Source organism: Meleagris gallopavo, chromosome 2 (genome assembly GCF_000146605.3).
Source record: "Meleagris gallopavo isolate NT-WF06-2002-E0010 breed Aviagen turkey brand Nicholas breeding stock chromosome 2, Turkey_5.1, whole genome shotgun sequence".
In the NCBI taxonomy this organism is placed as follows: Eukaryota; Metazoa; Chordata; class Aves; order Galliformes; family Phasianidae; genus Meleagris; species Meleagris gallopavo.
In genome coordinates, this window is record NC_015012.2 from 44,467,193 (window position 1) to 44,484,217 (window position 17,025).

A 17,025-nucleotide genomic window follows, 5' to 3' on the forward strand; every position below is an offset into this window, starting at 1 on the left:
AACCCTTCTTTTTTCTTTTGAGATGAAACAGTGATTTCAGAGTGTTCAACCCATCTTTTGCATATCATTTTTAAAAGCTTTCATCTCTTTATAGACACTTTATACATAAAAATACTTGCTTCTATACATATTTTAATTTATTACTTATCTCAACAATCTATTACCACATATAATGAATATTTATTTGCTGTAATATACAATTGTAAGGGTCCATATTTGGTGTAAATGCTTAATGGGGTAAAGAAACACCTAAATTAAAATAATCTCGGCTCTAGAGTAAATCACTTCTCTCTCTTCTTGACCTGGTTCCACTCTGTGACAATACAGATAGCTGTCTGTTGGGTAAAAGGGTCAAACTGGGTTCTGTGACTTTTCCAGGTGCGGTGATGAAAGCAACGACCCATTGATTCTGAGAAGAATCTGAGAAAGAATTCAGTGAAAAAGTAAGAGAAAAAGAGGGTGTGCACATCTTTTAACCAGTTTCAAAGCAGGTTTTATTAAAGGGTGCATGCAGGTTGGCAAGCTAAGGTGATGTGATTTGTAAGTGACTTCCTTAAGGTCACACACTAAGTCAGTGACACAAGTGGAAAGTGAATAAAGTTTCCTGAGCTCTAGTGCAGCAACCCAACCTATTGAATCCAACTTCAGGTAGCTGGAGTTCATTTTATTACCATCATCTATATTTCAACGTTCCCTCTGCTATATTCTTCCCAGTTCCTTGAGGAAGCCAATTCCTTGTGGTAGATATTACAGCAGTGACAAGGCACTGTGCCATCAGGTTATTTCATAGCACATCACTTCTGAAGTGAGTGAACCTCCTGGTTTGTTCTTTCCTTCCTCATTCCAGTGAATTCCAGATCGTGCTTCCTGCTGACATGAATGAAGGCAGCATCCTCAGCATTGTTTGCTCCCTGTTGGGAAGTGGTTTGTGCCAATTCAGTATGGCAGCAATCTTAAAGTTGCAAACTATCATATTCAAAAGTTAGACCATCCTACACTTGATGCATAATTATGATTTTTTAAAGATAACCTTGCTTCATCCTGCTCTGCTTTGTTTCGCCTTCTGTGCCTGTTTCAGTGTATAAGCATACAGTCACATAAATCAGCACATTTATTTGTTTTCTACTGTTGCTCAAGGAGAGATTCGATTCTTGTTTATTGCATGCTATTCTTCATCATTTCAACGTGATCTCTTCATTGCAACTTATCACTGACAACTGAACTGCCCAAGAAGACCTGTGTCCTGCTCAGGAGGAGGGTACTATTAGCACATTTTCATAGAGAGAAAGTTGCCTCAGAGAAATTAAGTTCAAAAGTAACTGCACATCAGTTTGGAATGCATGGAATCTCCTCATCAGGATATTTATCATAATGCAGCACTTCATCCATTCAACACACAACTCCTGTTGATAGTAATCCGAATTATGTGCACTCAAACTAAGGATTTCAATCCGTGAATTCAGAACTCATTTTATCTTAATAAATAAAATAAATGAAATTAAATGAAATTATGAAATAAAATTTGTTGAGGATGATTTCTTGCTTGACAGTGTTAGAACAATAATATCCAAGTAAAAATGTATTTCTCTTAGCCCTGAGGAAACTCCCATAGTATGAATTGCAGAGGAAAGGTAAGTACTCAGAGTTAGTGGTAGAATAATTATAGCAAATTGAAGAAAGTTTAGGATAAAAACCATTGTAACAAATTAACACATTAGTTTATGTTTCAAGCCCATAGACTAAAATTCCTATTAGAATAAGAAAGGAACATTTTTCATCTTTTCTCCTTCACCTATTGCCCAGCCACAGTGCTGAGGGAAATCAAAGAGGCTGTGAGGGCAGAGCACCAGCTCACAGCACAAGGCTGGGTCTACACCTCTGCAGAAGGGTCTAACACTCATCTGAGGGTGGAGCCAAGGTGATTTTTTCAGACAGCCGGCAACTGTTCCACGAATGAGATAGCTCAGGAACTCTGAAGGAGAAAAGCATCTTTAAATGTCATTGTTTTGATTACTTGACTAAATAGCATATAGAACCTGGTTCAAAATGCCATTGTCAAAACATTGCTGCGTAGTAGCTACTTTAGATCCTTGCAGATGTAACAGAACTGGGTATAACTGCATGCGATGTTAAATATGGAGCATCATAAAAATGAGGTTTTTTTTTTAAAAGGAGGGTGAACTGCTGTTGGTAAGCACACAGAAATCTGCTAAATCACAAGTAACATAAAAAGGCTGGTTGGAGTAAATTGCTCATGGATTTTTCCAGTGCAAGAACTATGGACATTAAAAGACCTAGGAAGTGGCAGCTCAAAACAACCAGAAGAAGGATATTTTTTCAGAAAGTGTTAAATTAAACTGCAAAACAGAATGCTGGAAATACCAAAAGCTTGTGTGGACTCCATTGACTTCCTGGCAATAAGGGTGTCCTCATGGCTGTAAACGTTACAAGAGAGAACAAAGAGATGGCTCCTTTTCTGAAATGTTTGCAGTTTAAATGTGAACGCACACATAAAATTTCATAAACCTCATTTTACTGGTAAGAACATGAGAAACAGAAAGAATAGAAGCTAGGAATGCATTAAAACAGAACTCACATATCCTGACTCCATGAGGACAGTTTCACCCCTAGGACATTTTTTCCATTTCACATCAGTGCAAAGTGTTTGTTAACAACATGTGACCAACATGGGGTTTTTCACCCTCTCACACAGATGCAAATAATTTTCAAAAAGTCAGGCTGATGGAGAATTATTTCTTGTGCAACAAATGAAACGTCACATTTTCCTTGATGATTATTTAATAGTGGGATATTGTGCTTATCAGTTCTTCTTGTACTGCAGCCTGTCTGCACAGACAAGTCATCAGTCACCATGACAAAGAAGAAAGAACATCCCTAAGATATTTTTGTCTGAGGGCTGGGAAATGTTAATCATTTTTCAATTGCTAGCTGTTTATTCTAATCATACTTCTGTATGTTCTTCTCATGATGATTGTTAATTTTATCTGCTCTGTAATATGATCTGTGGACAGTTGTTCAAATTCTGAAATGTTTGAGGGCTTGGGCAGGCAGACAGACGGACAAGTGAAACGGAGTAATAAGATAAACACCCTAAGGCACCATGTGCAACTCATGAGTGCACAAATTGCCCTTTGTGTATTGTCACCTTGTTGTATATTATTGCCCTTTCAGATCTACTGAACTAGCTGCATGCATAGTGATCCTTTACACAGATCTGTCACAATAAATGGGTACATTTAAGCACAGTGAATTATGTGTCGCCCAAATTACTTTGAGAGTGCTAAGTTGCATGTGGGGTTACTGCAACTTTGCTCCTCTCTCCGGTTCTCTGATTATTGTAAAAGTATTGAGGTAAGGATAGGGAACAGCTTTAGAGAGAGTCAGAATTTGTTCTTAGCTAAGTCTACCCTAGTATTCCAGTTACATTTATCCACACTGACAAATCCCCTAGGAGGCCTCAGCCCCCAGCTGTACATGCACACACATGCTACGTGTATGTGGACACCCCACACACTTTATCCTTTTGCTCCCCAGGGTGTTCACAGGCCTGCTTGCCGTATCCTGCTCTCACCAGCAGCAGGTGCTCTGCTGATTTGTTATTCCAGCAGTTCAGTAGATCAGTACCCAGTCAGAGAAGTAGACTGTGCTCATCTGCTGTCTAAATCAATACAGACAGCAAGCACGGGATTAAAGTCTTAAGAAGTAAAACTTGGACAAGCAGAATGGCTGTCAAGGGGGAAGGTTTTGATGGAGTGAGAGAACTGGGAAGATAACAGAGGTAACCTTTTTATTTTCCCAAGTCCTTCTGCAATATTACAGTGCAGTGCTTTAACGTAAGGAAGGAGGGGAACATGCGTAGAAAAAATATTTATCCTCCTGAGATCTGTTCTCTATGTTAATTCCCATACAATCCTAGGTCTTAACCTACCATCTTCCTTATTCCAAGGCTGGCAATCTTTCAACAAAGTAAGGGTAGGTTGTATTTTTCTTTCCCCAGTCAACTATTAAGTGAGCCAATGGAAACTTGGCGGGCAGCTGAAGATGCGCCTCTGCCTGTGGCAGGAGCTCTCAGTTCCTGCTGAATTTGGAGCCCCGTGGGGGCTAGAAGCAAATGCATCTCTCAGACATCTCTTTGGAAGTGCCACAGTTCCCTAACTGTCTAGATCTGCGTGACAAACATGACGTAGCCCCATCCTTTCCTTGCTGTCATCTTCCTCTGCTTTCTGCAGGTTGGCTATAGTTTAGCAGACACCTCTAAGAATTAAATTCCACAGCATACCATGCCTGATACTGACTATACAGAAGAATGCAGTCAGGTGAAACGGTGTTGCTGAGTTATAACCTGAGTCATGCATTGCTAGAGGCACTTTTCTGGATGTTATGAAACAGAGACCACAGGGGGAATATACATTCTCCAGAGAACAGTTAAGTACTGAAGACATGGCTGGGACAACAAGTGTTGAGATGACTTTCTCATAGACTCCTTGAATAACTAAACATACAAGAACACTGGTGTCTGTGGGCTAAGCCAGCCCTCTCCTTCACAATTAGGGCAAAAATTCTGTGTGAGTTGACAGCATCTGTAGGTTGCCAGCTACTCCCATATGTCAGGTATGAACTGTCCAAGGAATGCTGATGTCTCTGGAAGTTATGCAATATATGTTTTGACAACAAATTCTGAAGTAGCCCCTTGACCAAAGAGGAACTTGATCATTCAGTGTATGCCTACACATTCTGCTAGACCAAAGAAAGCTACACTGTATGTTTGTGGGTATATATGGGGCCCATATGTAGGTTTCTTCTTCTGCTCTCCCTGGAGACCAGCTCTTTTGTGAACTTGTACAAGCTGGAAACAGCTGTAATGAATCCCAGTGTGTAATGTGAATCCCGTGTTTAGTGGATTTGACTTTTAAAAATGCGAATACACGCAGGCCCTGATGACTTCAATAGCATTTATGGGTGCTCAGTGCTTGTATAAATGTCACACTATTTATAACATATTTCTGTGTCCTTTTTTTGTATTCTCTGTTGGCCTGTCTCTTTTCCACTGTGGTATCCTTGATTTGACATAATCACATCAGGATGTAGCATGTGTTTGAATAATTAAGAAAATAGAAATAAAAGTTATCTTTATTCTAGTCCTTGTTTTTCCATTACTCAACCACCAAAGATAACAGTACCATTTTTCTACTATTTTTTTACATTCTGTGGAAGACAAATACCTTTCGTTTTGCAATAGTTTATTAAATCTTACAAGTCCAATTATTTGCCCCTGAATTTTCCCCTCTAAGCCTTAGAAAATTGTTTCTGCTATATCCAAGCTCATGCCAACTTCTTGGCTTCTTGGCCGCAATCCATCAGCAAGTGCTCTGCTAAGAACCACTTTGAGACTCTCCTTAAACCTCTTCTTCTTGCTGCTTCCTACAAAGAAGTAAACAAGAGGGTTGATGCTGCTGTTGACGGTGGAGAGAACAATGGTGACATGGTTCTGCTGGCTGAGCAAAGATGACCAATGGTGATAGTTCAGAAGATACAGCAGCCTCATGGGCATGGCAAAGATGAGGAAGACGACAACGGTGGCCACAATGATAATGTAGAGCTTTGATGAATGAGGTCTCAGAGAGTTACGGTGAATCCTGATGACCAAGATCAGGCTGGACAGAATCATTAGAGGAATGAAGATCAGGAAAGTCAGGATCCATGTGAAGATGAGCATTGCTTGGCAATGGTTGGCATCATCAAATTGTTCCTTTGTTGAATCATCTTTGCATGTTAAGTATTCAGCTATTGTCATCAGAAAAGACAGAGTCCATAGAATTGCGCACACAATTGCTGATTGGTGCTGTGACCGATGGCAGCGGTACCAGATGGGGTAAACAATAGACAGACACCTCTCAATACTGATGGCTGTCAGGAGATAGAGACCAGTATTATATCCGAGAAGAAAGACAATAGACAGTGTGGTGGTTATATAGTAGTAAAAGCCATACGCGAATCCAAAGCCAGCAATGTACTCAATTGACAGAATAAATATACAAAACAGTAAGGAGATGTCAGCAATGGACAGGTGTGTGATGTACGCAGTGAATGGATTTCTTTTGATCTGGAAGCAGAGGCACCAGAGGACAATTCCATTTTCACAAAAACCCAGGAAGGAGATGATCATAATTACCCAAAGTGGGGTCAATATCTCCCAGACTCTTTCCTGTGTAGAAATGTTTCTGTGCATTGAGATGTTCTCTGTGCCTTCACTGGGATGAAACGTTATGTTTGACTCATCCATGGGGAAAGCTCAAGTTTGGATAGCACAGCTCTTCCTTCTGTAAATATGTATAAAAATATACTGTGAATATTGTGTGTTCCTTCCCTCCCCTTGTTCTTTCTATTTTGTGGACCCTGGTTTTCTGGTCAGATCTGAAAGCCTTAGCAAAGAAAAACTGTCTCTGATATATTAATGCTTGCTGAAACCCAGCTGGAACTATTCTAAGCAAGTATTAAAGACTGCTACGCCCATCAAACTAGCAAAAATCCAGAGTTTTCCTCTCTGTGGGGTTCACTTAAACCACAACTATAGAGATGCACTTGAAGAGCTCCTGAACATGCAACCTCTCTGTCACATTGCAAAGTTCCATAATGCAGTTCCATAATCACAAATGGGATTGGTGGTTCTTACTAGAGCACTAGATTGTTCCCAGACAGGTCTTTTCAGCTCCCTTTGAAGCTAGTGGTGATAATTTGAAGCCATACATATTTCAGGTGAATCTGGTACAACACAAAATGTTGTGTCAAAAACTTGATACCAATACCTTTTCCTGAAGATTTTAATTTATTAAGTAAAATTAATATGTAGTTACCCAGCTCAATATTTCCTCAAAGTGTAAAGTTGCAGTAATGGAAAATGACTTAGTTTTGAGGCAGTCTCATATTTGCCCAACTTTAACTGTCATTTATCAAAGTATACACTCACAGAATCATAGAATATCCTGAGTTGGAATGAACCCATAAGGATCATCGAGTCCAACTCCAATTTAGCCATGTTTAAAGACAGTGAACCATTTAACAGAACTGCAAATATCCTGCAAACATTACAAACACAACCCACCACAAGAAGCAATTGTTCAGGTTCCCTGCTATTGTTATAATGGTTAGAACAGTTGCTTTGGAACAAGTTCTCCCTTCAAAAGTCTCTTTTTATCCCACAAGAGAGAATAAGTAGCACTGGCTTCCGTTGATTTTCATTGGTATGTAGGAATGTGTCATGCTCTCTTCTCTTTTAACTTCCTACCTGCCTCAATGATAATGTAACCTCAGAGCCCTTGCTGATTTACTGCTGTTCCAAGGAAAAACTACTGGCAATGAGCTTGCCCAGTTGCCTTGGTTCATCTATATAGGCTGCCCTGGCTGTTAACATGCCGTAATGGGAATTTACCTATATCCTCAAGCAGTCAAGAACATCAAATGCAAGGGAAAGAAGTTTTACTGGGGATAAGTCTTGCAGTGATTATTGAAACAGAGCCACTGACTCCAATCATAAATTTTCCCTCATGAGCCCTGGGTTTCCCATGTTCACAACAGCTTCTTCAGACAGGACATCACAGTCTAAAAAAGAGCATTAGTAAACAACCTGGGAAGCCTCAGGGCTTGCTGGCATTTAAACCTGCACAAAAATGGTAATGATGATCTCACCTGTATGTTGACTGTGCCACCGTCTGAGACTCAGTCGGAAGGAACAAACAACATAGCTGGAAATGTGGAAGACAAGTGAGCGTGAATGAAGCAGGTAAGTGCAGTGACTGGAAAGAGTGGCAGAATTCCCAAAAGCAGCGTTCTGGAAAAGCTATAGAGGAAAGGTAGCTCAAACACTGTGCTACTGGAAGTGCAGTAAAAATTCGTAGGAGAAAAGGAGAGGAGAATCTATCTTCTTCATGAGTTAAAAGAAATAGGAAAGAACAATATGTAAAGACTTGATCTTGTGTTTGATTCATATATCTGTATCAATACACTATTTCTCTCTGGAGAGTGAAATGAAGAACAAAAAGTTCTGGACTTACTACAGTCATTCCCACATGAAAACATTCAGAGATGAGAATGGAAAGAATCTTCTCCTTCCAGATACATCCATGGTCTGTTCAGATTTCCATGAAGCTGTTGAGGAACTTCCTTGAAGAAGCTGAAGTTTACCTTTTCCAACCATTTGTCTTTGGTAAGAGGGAGAGCAAATAATCATTCTGACCATGACTCCCTCAAAATAAGTGTGCAGTTATCCCATTGCTCAAAATGACTGAGGCATACCAAGGAAAGAGCCCTACATCTGAAGCTGTGCTTCAAATGGCATCACTCAATAGTTGGCAAGTCATCTGTCTGAAAGCCTGGGAGTTAACTATTGTGGGAACTGAATGGCAGTATATGGAAAATTGTCCTGAGCTGTCACAATACCAAGAGACATAGTTTAAACAAACAAACACAAAGTGAGCAGGAAATCTATTTGGGGAAGATAAAATCTGAAGGAAAAATCTCAGTTTAGAACTCTGCCACCAAATGCCATCTAAAAAATACAAGTTGGTGTGGAAATGTGTCTTAAATTACTTTTTAATGTAAGAAAGCAAGAATAGAATGAAAAGAAAGTGAAAAAAAGAGAGGGAGAGGGAGAGAGATAAAGGGGAAAGAATGAAATGAAGAGGGAAGGAAGAGAACATGGATGGAAGGAAGGAAGGAAGGAAGGAAGGAAGGAAGGAAGGAAAGAAGAAAAGAAAGAAGAAAAGAAAGAAGGAAGGAAAAACTAAACCACAGAACAAAGAAAATAGACAAGTCTTTTGAGTTAGTCTCATACATACATTTCTGTTGGTAAAAATTCTATCCCAAGATTATTCTAAAAACAAACAAACAAACAAGCAAGTAAACAAACAACCAAAAAAACCAACATCACAGAAATACAAAGCAGATGTCAGTATTCCTTGAGATTTAAACGCTCTCCCCTGAAAAGTTCAAACAAGCTTAGCAGCAGATGAAAGTCCCCCGAGGATGTCCCCTGCTTTTGCCCCAAGTATTAGATTGTTTTTCTATTCAGATATTAGCAGAACAAACATTCTTCGCCAAAAAAGGAGAGAATTTGCTTGGTCTTCTCCTTTAGATGTTTCACTAAAACTACCAAATCCCCAAATGGGAAAAGCTACTAACTAACATGAGAAATAAGTGACCCCAAAGGGAGGGTCAGAATAAAGTTAGGAAAGTAACAGAAAGAAGTGAAAAAACTTCTAATTGCCCTTTTGTTCATTTAAATTCTAATCTACCTCACATATAACAGCTATGGTACCAAAAATTTCAAGCTGCTTTGGAAAAGGAAAAAACCAGTTCCTCATCCATAAAATGAGATGTGCGTGTGAGTAGTGAGGATGATCATTGTAGGAGTCTGTTAGCATTGCAAGTTACTTGTTTTTATAGCCTATTGAGTCTGCTGCACAAAATGTTCCAAAATCAGGGATGTGCTTGCCTCTGTGTCTCTGGGTGGATGATGGTTACTGATAACTCATACCACACAGCATTTCCTTCATGACTGATCCTTAGGGCATCATCAGTCATCATCATGGCCAAGGCAGCAGCATGAAACCTGGTCTATGGGGAACAGATCACAAACCCAGCTTGTACCTGGTAACTTACGAGGTGAAAGGAGGATTGAATATGGCAGGGTGATCCGGTGCTTTCCGACTGTTGGAGTACTCATATCAGATGCTGCCAAGAGACTGAGTGGTTATTTCTGAATCAGTTTAACTATTCAGATGTTGAACAAGAGGACTACAATAGCAAAGCATGGAACTCCAGCGCATCTCAAGATTAGAAATGAATATCGGACATGAACTCATGAATACCAGTATAGACATTCTATCCATTTCAATCTAAATTGATTATGCAGCAAAATATGGTATGAATGATATTTTATCCTCAAATTTTTCTATGAGACATCAGCTTGGTGGGACAGAGCAGCCTAGCAATAGATGTAAGTTGAATGCACACTTTCAAATACCCTCTATGTACAAAGCTGGCAGTGTTGCCTTTTTATCATTTTGCTTTGAGCCTATGAACCATTTCACGTTCTGTCTTCAGCTACTGGAAGCAGAAGACAAGCTAAAAAGAACTCACAGTTCATTCATTCATTAGATAAATATATGTGAATTATAAACCAAATTAGAGGGTTTAATGTGTTGGGTGCAGGTGCCAATATATAAAGGATTCTCTGCAAGTTGCATGTCCTAATTATATATCTGCACAAACCACGTAAAAAAAAACCACAAGGGATGAGTTTTGGCAGCACCTGCAGGTGTCATTCCATCCGTGGACATTGTCAGACAGCCTGGTGCAGCCTTCAAAGTGTGACGCTGCTTGTGCAACCCTACAGCCAGAGGTGAAATCAGCCAGTTTGGAGAGAGAAGCTGTATGGGTGCATTTCATGCGATATCACGTGGAGGAGTATATCACGTGTGATGTTCTGAATAGGTGCTTGTGCCTCTGCATCTTGACAGAGCATTGGTGAGGAAGCTGACAGGAACCAATTGCAGGGAGTTTCCCAAATCAAAGAAGGGTGAGAAATGCAGGAGAGTAGGGGAAACTGAGGGACTTTTAGCAATGCTATGAGATTGAAAGAAACTAATGTAAATTAACATGGTTTCCTATTGTACATCTTTCTGTGTTTTTTGGAGAGGGGGAAAGGAAAAATATAAAATATAATTTTAAAAGTTATAAGGAATAAATGGAAAAGGTACTCTTGGTCAAATAATTCCTATCTCTACTAAAATACTCAAGCATCTAACTGTCAAAGAATCTCTGTGATCTATTTCTGAACTGTTGGTTTAGAAGAGTTCTTTGTGAGTGGAAATGTGTTCCTGCTCTCCACCTGTACTCCATCAAGCCACAGAGAGGAGGAGCCTTGGCACCCCTTCTGTTTTTCTCTCCAGCCTTAATAAAGTGCAAAACAGCTGTCTCCTTTCTTCTCAAATCAGGCTTACTTCATTCTGCACTCTGATCTGTTGTTAGTTGCTTTTTGCCCGTCTTTGGTCAACAATGTTGTGTCCCTGTTTCCCTCTTCATGAGTAATCACTACGAGCCCTTCACAAAACCTTCTCATTCAGATGGCTTCTGTCTTTAGACACACTGAACATGAGGAGTTATCTCTATCCTTGCAGCAGACTTGGGTTTCTGAGGCTGTACAGGCCTGTCCGTAGCTTACCTGTTAGTGCTAATGCATGCAGAGGGGTATTGTCTGGGGATAATGGAGTTTGTCCACACCAGAAATTACAGTTTTAGTAAAGTCATACTAAATCTTATTTCCTTCTTGGGACACTCACTGGTGGGTCAAACAGTAGCACCAAATCCAGCATCATGACACATCAGAAAAGAAAATACACTGCATCTGCCTATTGACAGATCCAACAGCTACCAAGCATTAGGGCCATCTGCTACATTGTGTTAGATATTACAGGAAACATTTTATGATAACCACTGGAGAGAGAATGCTATCAGAATGTAAGTAATAGCACGGCTTGTATGAATAACTAGTAAAAGCAGTTTAGACCACTTCAGCTTCAGTTGTGCAAAGCAGAAGTTGTAGGGTTAGAAAATACCTGAGATACATGAAAGATGAGTCAGATCTTTCCATGATAAAAGGTTAAAATACATAGTTTGAGTGCCAACTAGCCAATAAGCTTAATTTTCATGTTGTTCAGGTTGAGATAAGATACTATGATCATATCCCATTACCTTACATTTGGACACTTTGTACTACTTGTCAAGACAATGAAAGAAGGGCCTGGTATGCTGGTGTTCCATCCTTCAACCTGCCTTTTTTCTGGAGCTTCCCATCTACAGATGTTCAAAGCATTCTTCAAACAGAGTTGCTGGTCAGACTTCTGAACTGCCTGCCCTAGTGAAAAAGAGCGCCCTGAAATAATCTTTACTCCTGAATGTACTAACCTGCTTGCCTTTCTTTTTATTTATATACAGTATCACATAGTCACCCACTTAGAATCATAGAATCATAGAATTGCTCAGGTTGGAAAAGACCTTAAAGATCATCAAGTCTATCCGCAATCTAAGCATACTACCCTCTGCTAAATGATGTCCCTGAGCACCACATCTAAACAGTTTGTAAACATAGTCAGGGATGGTATTGCCAGCATATCACAGAAATTAGCTGTTGTTCTTTATTTATTCTCTGTGTTGCAGAAATAGATGGTGAATCTAGAAAGAAATAGATGGCCCTTGTTACTTGTTACTGTGAAATCCTTAGTCCCTTTGGCTGTGTTTACTGAATACTCATTATTTTTCAGCTGAAGTCTAGTGGTCCACCTGTGTCCTTGCGCTCTGCTCCTATTTCACAAGATAAATAGCTCTTATGCTGAAAAAAATGATTAAAAGGGATGGAACCTCTGTAGGCACCAGTACTTCAAAAAATCAGGGAAGATGAAATAGGAATTGTTGACAGACATTTAGGAATACTCTGTGTATTCAGACAGAGGTCTTTGGCTCCTCAGGGCAACCCCTTTGCAAGTTATCTAATGGCATGCTCGCAAATGCTACTGCTGTGTATGGACATGATTAGATAATAAGCAGTAAACAACAAGAGCTATGTAGTGACGTAACTGGAAGAGCTATATGCTATATGATCCTATGGTTTAATAAAGAAGTTTCTTTCCCACTGGTGAAAACGGTCTAAAAATCAATGGATTAATTAAAATCACAGTATTTTAAAATCAAAATTGTGTTGTGAATATCACATTGTGTGTTTGCAGAGAAACTGTAGCCTAGTTTTCCTATGCCTCATTTCTTCTCTATTGAAATGAATTCCCTACTATACATTATAGAACTGGACTTTGGAATAGAACACAATGACAGAGTTGAACTGGAGCACAATGAATCGTTTCAGAAGTAAAATACTTCTACCTCGTTCAGAATTTTTCACCAAATGTAGAACTTTTAAAATGGAGCCAAACATTTTCATTTGAGTAAAATGTTTCTATTATTTTTAAATTGTTACTAATACCAATCTCTTTTCAAAGACAAATTACAGAATCAATTAGTATTTTCAAGGTGATCCAGTAAGCCAAATGGATGTTGTAGTTTTATTACACAAGACTAGAAGGTTACTGAACAAAAACACTGAACTCTCTCACCCTTATATCAAGGGTATGCACTTGGAGTGGATTTAGAATCTTAAAATATTAGAAAAAAACCCATATTTTCTGCAAAATTTTATTTTTACAGCATAGCAAGAGAACAAAACAATGGTTATAAGAGTAGAACATCATGGGACCTGCATTTACACTGTATCAGAATTCCTCATCAAAATTTCTCCTATACAAAATGGAAGTAACATGGGAGCACTGAGAGGATAACTTCAAATTTGTGAGATGTCTCACTAGCACAGAAATATATATTAAAAAAAAATACAAGGAATTCACCCACTACTTCAACCTCACTAATACAATGAATAACCAAGTTTGATTCCATTACAGTAATATCAAGTGGTCTTGGCTTTTTTCCCCCACTTTTTCAGACATTTTCCTTCAACAGAAATTGAACAAAACATAGCTCTGTTAACTCATCACAAATCCAGAGAAATCAGTGTCAGTAGCCAAGCCTGTATACATGAACCAAGACTGCTCTTTTGAAGATTCTAGGCTCAGGATTTTTAGTTCCCACAATGACATGGTGGTACATCTTGTCAAAACTTCAGCATGAGCAGCAATTGGCTGTGTCATCAGCTTGCTTCCAGAAACAGTACTGACTTGTCCTCTTCTACTCATAGATTGGTTTGGTAACAGAATTTGCACTTCAGAGTTGAGATAATACAAAATACGTTAGATAAGAACAACAACAAACTGAAGTTAGAGATAAAGAAACTGAAGTTCTGTGTTCTTTAGGAACTTCTCTCCTTCCTGTATCAGAACCTCAAGTTCTTTGTTGGAGAGGCTAGAGAGGCCACAACAGTCTTGCCCCCTGTAACAGTGAATTTGGACTCATTTGAGCTATTTTAAATCGGAGTCTTGTATTAATAAAAAATATTTTCCTCAGAAGTCTATTCTCTAAGTAGTGTTGTTGCCTCTATTTCCTGCTGCACACATTTCCTAGGACTACATTTTTATTCTTTGGCATGATTTCCCTTTATCCTTCTGTGCCAAGGACATACAATTTTCTTGCCCTGTGGGCAACACCAGAGCCATGAAATGCATGCCACCAGCTGCAGTGGGGCTAACCACAGAAAGCACTTCAGGGCATTTCCCAAGTGGGCAGCAATGTCTCTTGAGCAGCCCACAGTGGCACAGAGCTGACCATGCAGTTATAAACCAGAGTAGTACAGAAATACTCGGTTTGTCACCAGCCCCATCACCAACATTGCCGCTGTGAAAATTATAGGGTATAGCCCCAGAAAGGAAGCTGCACATAGGTTAAAAAGCAAGGAGGTTGGCAGCTCTCTGTCGCCTGTCTTGTTTATCTTCCTCACTGACCTATATTTCTTTCTTCCAATTCCTGCCCTATTCTCTTAATACCTTGCTGTGTTTTATGTGCACTCACATTCCTGCTGATAGGAATATACATTCTCATCTAGGAGTGGAGGTCACAAGTGTGACTCAAGGCACACTTAATACCCATAACAGGTTAGGTTTTCACCACCTACATTGTCATGCAGACTGTCTGCTGTGGTACACAGAAATCAGCTCTGATCTAGGGTATTTCCTTGGTCCTCCTCCAAATACTGATTGACTGTAGGAGATAAACAGACATCAGTCACACAGATAGGCAGGGCCTCCTCATCAGGGTGCACGTATCCATACTCCAGAAGTCTGTGTGGTATACTTTAGTATTCACATACACATCATGCCAAAAGTAAACTTGCTGCTCTCCTGACTGAAGAAAGGCCTAGTTTCTGATGGTGTTTTGCAGGGAACAGGTAGTGGGGAAAGAAGACACAATAGGTGACTAATGCATAGTTGATGGTGTAGACACCATGCTAGCAAGGACACTGGGAGCCACACAAAGCACAGTGCCAAGCAGTGGGACTCATCTCCTGTGGTGGGCAAGTCACTGCAGCCTGCGTCTGCTGGATCACAACCACCAGTTTGATGTCTGCATTGTGACAGAGGAGGTGATAGGGGAGAACACAGGCCTCTAAACATGCATGTTTTTTTCCTGACACCTGTGACAGTCACCTGTGGTTCTGGTAAAGTTAATAAACTGTAGTACAGAATTTGCTAGCCTGACAACAGGGAATGAGCCCCAGGCTACTTAGTGCTACCCCTCCAGGTCGAAGATCCCAGCTAACTCGTTTTACTGGGGGTTCTTGTATCTTCCCTGCTAATTAAGAAGCTGCTAAGTGTCCCTGAGCGTGGGATCTTGATGGAGCCTCTGGTACAAACCGCTAACAATCCTGAAAGGCAAGCTCAGTTCAGTTCAGTATGGCTTAAATCACATCATCTATGTTGATACATGTGTTCAAGCCCTTTGTTCGATCAAGGCTTTAATGTTTCAGTCTTCACACTTTCATTAGCTGGAAAGAAACAGTTGAAAGGATGACACTGTCTATCACATGCCTGCAAATGCAAATCTTCCTTGATATTAAATTTCAGGTGCAGGTTTCCTGAGGGTGTGTTGTGCCAGGCAAACAGTACCAGGCTTTCCAAGCATTCAGCCCATTGTGTCAGTGGTGAAACAGACTTCCCCAGTGGAAACATGTCATTAAGTGTAATTATACCTCCTGGCTTCAAAGAACAGGCCTTTATTTTAATGCAACAGGAGGCACATGCTCTACTCTAACTCACAGCCAAGAGCACTCTCAGCTACAGTAATGCACTCAATCTTTGAGTGACAGTACTCATATTTTTGCTTGTTCCACACATATCTCAAACACATTCCTGTATGACAAGTGGATCAGCCATTTGTATCACTCTCAGACATTCTTGTTGTAGTACCACCAGGCAAGTTATGTGCTTGTACTTTGAAAAGCCTTTCTTTCCATAGAGAATGTTGCATAAAAGTGCTCCTGGAATAGGCACAGGTGGCCCCTCCCTTCTAGGGTCATTTCTTTCTCATATGCCAAAGCCAAGCTGTTTGTCTCAGATGAGGAATTGGAAACACTTCTGGGGAAAAGGAGGGAAACCATTTCCTTTTTGAGCCTCTGCCCTAGACTGTTCTACTCTTGGGTAACTTCCCAAACTGATGGATGTAGAAGCCAAAGATGCCCTCTTGGGGCTATGCAAAGGCCTGGATTGCCAAGTCTTCTCTTTGACAGCTGATCTGAAAACAAACAGAAACTTAAAATAGTATTTCTACCATTGCATTGGCTTCAAGTTTTCAGCCCTGAGTTGAACTGGACCAGGAAAAAGGGGCAGAATGAGCAGTACTAAAATGAGAGTTGTGCCTTCTTTGTCCTCCATTTTACTCCTTTGTCCACAGTTTCTATTTGTTTATTATTTCCTCTCATCTTCCTTTTGCCTTTTTCTTGACTTTTTTGCACTGCCCTTCCTCTCATTGCATACTTGGGCTGGAGTTCTCTCAAGATGATGTTAACTTCCTTCTTGTGACCACTCGAATTGCCAGACAAGGATTGAGAGACTGGGAAAATAAAATGGGAAGAATAATGGAAAGGACCAAAAATGGTGTGCAAAATCAATACAGAGAGCATGCATTTTCAGTATCTCTCTGTGATCTCTCATTACTGCACTTCTACCCAGCAGGTTTCTGCACGCAGTCAGTCACACCTTTCTCCTTAACATCACCAGCAATAAAAACTCTTCTCTTCCCACACACTCCAAATATTCCACACATTCCAGATATCACCCACCAACTCCAAGGGCTGTCCTCACATTCTCTTCCACAGTGCTCCTTCTGCCTCAACCAGGCATAAATGCACGCTCTCACTAAGAGCACTATGAGTGGCTATTATCAAACATGTAATTCTTACATATGCAGTTACTGTTTTCTTTAAAAAAGGAAAGGAAAGGAAAGGAAAGGAAA

The 17,025-nt window shown here is 40.0% G+C and overlaps 1 protein-coding gene across 1 annotated transcript; it reads right to left on the minus strand.

Moving 5' to 3' along the window:
- Nucleotides 1-5,208: 5,208 nt before the first annotated feature.
- Nucleotides 5,209-6,335, minus strand: MAS1 (MAS1 proto-oncogene, G protein-coupled receptor). The gene has a single exon (XM_031552672.1). The coding sequence runs from the start codon at nt 6,302-6,304 to the stop codon at nt 5,315-5,317; it is 990 nt and encodes a 329-aa protein (XP_031408532.1). The 5' UTR covers nt 6,305-6,335; the 3' UTR covers nt 5,209-5,314.
- Nucleotides 6,336-17,025: the final 10,690 nt, after the last annotated feature.

Coding starts and splice junctions, on each gene's coding strand:
- MAS1 (XM_031552672.1), bottom strand. CDS start 6,304: ATGGATGAGTCAAACATAACGTTTCATCCCAGTGAAGGCACAGAGAAC.